Source organism: Arachis duranensis, chromosome 2, assembly GCF_000817695.3.
Source record: "Arachis duranensis cultivar V14167 chromosome 2, aradu.V14167.gnm2.J7QH, whole genome shotgun sequence".
NCBI classification, from domain to species: domain Eukaryota; kingdom Viridiplantae; phylum Streptophyta; class Magnoliopsida; order Fabales; family Fabaceae; genus Arachis; species Arachis duranensis.
Window position 1 is genome coordinate 66,511,315 of NC_029773.3, and position 4,547 is coordinate 66,515,861.

General features: G+C 33.5%; 1 protein-coding gene across 1 annotated transcript; it reads left to right on the plus strand.

Moving 5' to 3' along the window:
• Positions 1-268: 268 nt before the first annotated feature.
• LOC107474708 (transcription factor bHLH130) lies at positions 269-3,413 on the plus strand. The gene is made up of 6 exons (XM_016094350.3): positions 269-1,168; positions 1,786-2,123; positions 2,215-2,385; positions 2,741-2,806; positions 2,913-2,981; positions 3,081-3,413. Exons 1-6 carry the CDS (start codon positions 661-663, stop codon positions 3,150-3,152), a joined length of 1,224 nt encoding a protein of 407 aa, XP_015949836.1. The 5' UTR covers positions 269-660; the 3' UTR covers positions 3,153-3,413.
• Positions 3,414-4,547: the final 1,134 nt, after the last annotated feature.

Below are 4,547 nucleotides of genomic sequence, written 5' to 3' on the forward strand. Positions count from 1 at the left end.
TATGATGGCAGACATGAGTTATGCTATTACTTAACATGTCAACTCATTATTGATTAATGTTGGTGAATTATAAAGCGATAAAAAAAACAAATGTAATTGCTTTAGTATTTTTGAAAATTAATTTTATTTTTTAAAAATTAATTTAAAAATTGAATAATTTTTTTAAAATCTTTTGAATATTAAAAATAAAAAATATTATTATATATTATTAACTCTTTAAATATTACTCTTAATTACACTGATCCCTATCTGCTACTACTCGCGCACAAACCTCCCTGTCCCTTTCATTGCATCTCCGTATCTATCCCTTCCTTTCTGCATCTTCTTCTGCCTCTGCACACAATACACAAAAACACACCTTCACAGACACCATATATCTCTCCCTCTCCCTTCCTTGAATTGTGTGCAAGTTTCTACCACCACAAAAACAACCTCTTCCCTTTTCTTCCACTCTTCTTGCTTCTCCTACAAGATCTTATCCACCACACCCAAACCCAATCCAATCCAACAAAAAAAAATTCTCTGAATTTATGGCTTTTCCATAATGATTCCCCATCTTCTAATCTTTTTACAGCGTCACAGTGACTTTTGAGTAACCCAAACTAAGCACATAACAAACACTAAAACATATACAGACATATATACATATAAATAGTGATAATGGATTCGAATTCGCTTCAAGGCTATCAACTTGAACAACAACAAAGCAGTAGTTCTGGTTTGCTTCGTTATCGCTCTGCACCGAGTTCGCTTCTCGCGAATCTCACTCCAACTTTCACTGAATCCCAAACCTTGCTCTCGAGATTCGCCAATAGTAATAGCAGTAGCAGCAAGAACAATATTTCCAAAACCGATACCGTTTCGCATAGCTTCCAAGAATTCCCAGATACAAACACAAACACAAAACCAACCAATAAGGGTTGTGATTCGAAGGGTCTGAGGCGGATGAATTCTGGAGGGCACGGATATGGTGGTGGTGGATTGCCACCTCACTACCCAAGGAACACTTCTTCTTCTTCTTGTTCATCTTCAATGGATGGGTTTTTAGGGTTGGTTATGGGTTCAATGGGAATGGACCAAAAAGGGTTTGGCGTTTCTTCTTCTTTAAATCTTCTCAGGCAGAATAGTTCCCCTGCTGACCTTTTCTCCAACGTTTCATTTCAAAATGGTATTTAACTTGTAACATATTTTTATCTATTTTTTTCCTTTTAAGACGTGATGTTTTGTTGTTACTGTAATAGAGTGGAGGATTTGTTACTATTTAGAATCTAATCATCATCATAATGAGTATTAGTTAGATGCTATATGTGTGCTTAATGAAAGAGCAATCAATTAGGAATCAATGATATTGGTGGGGACATTTATTCAATCCAATTTATGGTTATTTTGAATCTCATGATCCGAATTATAGTTACATGGAGGTTGATGAAACCTTTCAAATCTGTTTATTATTTACCGTACATGGTATCACAGCATTTATATTTAGTTAAAATTTTTGCAATATGATGAGCTTATTCATTTAGATGTGCTATGTGTTACTTGGTATTTGTTCCTTAAGCTTTTAGGAAAATTAATCCTTTCCTGAAACTTCAATATCGAATGAACTTTATCTATGCTTATAGTATTATAGATCCAAGATTGCAAATTATGCTTATGTTTTATATAAATATGTAATAACTAACTAATTACTTCAATTTGAGGATCTAGAATATGATATCTGACCTTCCTTCTTATTATATTAAGACAGTAATTACTCAGAAGAAGTTATATGTTTGTAAATTGTAGGATTTGCTACCATGAAAGGTGTCGGGAACTATGGTCATGTTAACAGCACCAGCGAAGAACTTAGTCCATCGATGAACAGATTGAAGAATCAGATTAGCTTCTCATCAAGAACTGCTTCTTCCTTGGGAATGTTGTCGCAGATCTCCGAAATAGGGAGCGAGGAAATTGGGGCAAATAGCCCTGACGATGGGAGGCAGGGTGGTAGCAATGGTGATGCCTTGCATTACAGCCCCGGATTCTCCTATGGTTCTTGGAATGATGCACCACAACAGTCTGAAAACCTCACTGGCTTGAAAAGAGGGCGAAGTAGCAATGGAAAGTTGTTTCCTGATGTTCAGGTATGCATCTATATATAGGATGTTCACTTTTATGATTTTATTCTTTCACTTTGATTTCTTGCTCTTAATTCGAATCAATTGTTGTACTCAGAATGGAGAGCTAGGAAATCAAGTTCATATGCTATCACATCACTTGAGTTTGCCGAAAACTTCATCAGAGATGATTGGTATGGAGAATCTGCTTCAGTTCCCAGATTCTGTTCCTTGTAAAATCAGAGCGAAGCGAGGCTGCGCTACTCATCCCCGAAGCATAGCTGAAAGGGTAGAACTTTGTCTATCTCCAAAATACAATTTACGTTTTCAGAAGAATCTTATTATCTTAACTATGACTATGAGCATTTAAGAATGAGTTATATTTAACTGACTTGTCTAAATAGCTCAGAATAAGACACAAAAACATCATTTAATCTAATATAGCCAATCCCAGAGAAACAGAACTTTATTATTGTTTTGAAATGGAAAGCATCTTAATATCTTGTGAGGATGCATTAACTATGATGGAATGAAGAAAAATCCTTTCTTACTTCAAAATAAAGAGCAGCACATTATTTAGACTGTATTGAATTTATGAACTTGCAGCATATTATACACGATTTTAAGGACTAAACTAATTTCAGGTACGAAGAACACGGATCAGTGAACGAATGAGGAAATTGCAAGAGCTGGTCCCAAACATGGACAAGGTAAGAACAAATGATAAGTCTGGTTCTTTGAACTTGAAATATGTGTGTGTGCATGCGTGCATGTGTGCCGTGTTTGGAAAATTAACATTCTTCATGTTCTTGGCAGCAAACCAACACAGCAGACATGTTGGACTTGGCGGTTGACTACATTAAAGATCTTCAGAAACAATTCAAGGTAACATAAAGAGAGAATTTGATTTAAGAACAAAATTTTCCACCCCTTAATCTTACTCTCCATGTTTTTACATTGATTGTTTTTCAAAATTACTTGCAGAATCTAAGTGAAAAGAGGGCAAACTGCAAATGTATAAGCATGCGGAGAGCAGATACAAATCAAATTGTTTAAACCTTCTCTACAAGTAGCACAGAAAAACTATGCTAAGATATGGTTAGGATCGAGAACTATACATCATCTTCATCCTGAGAAATAATTAGAAAATAGAAGCTAATATAAGATTTGTTGTTGCTTTTTAATGATTGTAACATAGAATGCTAGCTAGCATAATAGCTTTTAGCTCAAAGGTTATTTCTTTAAGCTAACGAGGTTTTCGTTATACAGTCAACAAAAATCATAATAGTACAAATCTGTATTTTTGTATAGGAGAATTGTGTAATAAATGTATTCCGTTTTAAGGGAATATACTGTTTTTATTTATATAGATATATGAAATTTTTTATTACATATATATGATGAAGATAAATTCTATTTGTCACTTCTTACTGTATTAGTACAGCATTCAAAAGGCCTATGTTCTCTTTCGTGGCAAGTGGAGAGTAGGGATATTTGCGGTGTAGTTTGGATCGGTTTTGAGTTAAAAATTTATCCGATCTGAATACTAATTTTATTTGTGATGCCGTTTGGATTTGAGGTTTTTTTTTAAATTCTCTCCGATCCGATTCAATTTCAAACAGTTTGGATTGGATTGGATTTGCGGTTTTGTAAATTAAAAATTAAAAATATATAACAAGTTTCAACATCAAATTTTAAATAACTAACAATAACATAATAAATTTCAACATCATCTTAAAAAATTAATAATAACATAACAATAAAATAAAATTATAAATTAGTTAAAATAAATAAATAAATCATATTTTGAACATAAAAGATTTATTAAATAATAATAATATATGAATAATATAAAAATGTTTAACAAATTGAATATATTATAAATAAAATTGTAAATATAATAAAATAATAATATTATAGCGTACGGGCCTACTACACATACAAGCAAAAAGGTCCTACAAATTATACAAGCTCCCAGCCCACACTCCTTGCACACGCGCACTGAATTACTTTGAATGGAGCGTAACATTCACGTGCTCCACTCAACACTCGCGCTTCGCGAAAACCGTTCCTTAATGGCACACTCTTCCACTTCTCCAAGCCATTCGAAGAAAACACAACCGTTCCATTTTCGAGCAACATTGTAAACGGCAAAGATAGCAATCGTCGCGAAGATCAGAACTCTCCATCAACACAACATAGAACTCTCAATCTAGAATCTCCAGAAAAAACAAAGTTATAATACTCAAGGTACGTTACGTTACTATTTTACTCATCCTATATATTTTTCATATTTCAAAAACGAAGAACTAGGTTTTACTGTTCTTCTACATTCTTCTAGGTTTTACTGTTCTTCTACGTTCTTCTAGGTTTTACAGTTTTTAATGTTCCACTTGTTCTAGGTTTTAATGTTATTCTTGGTTCTAGGTTATACTGTTCTTCTTAGTTGTT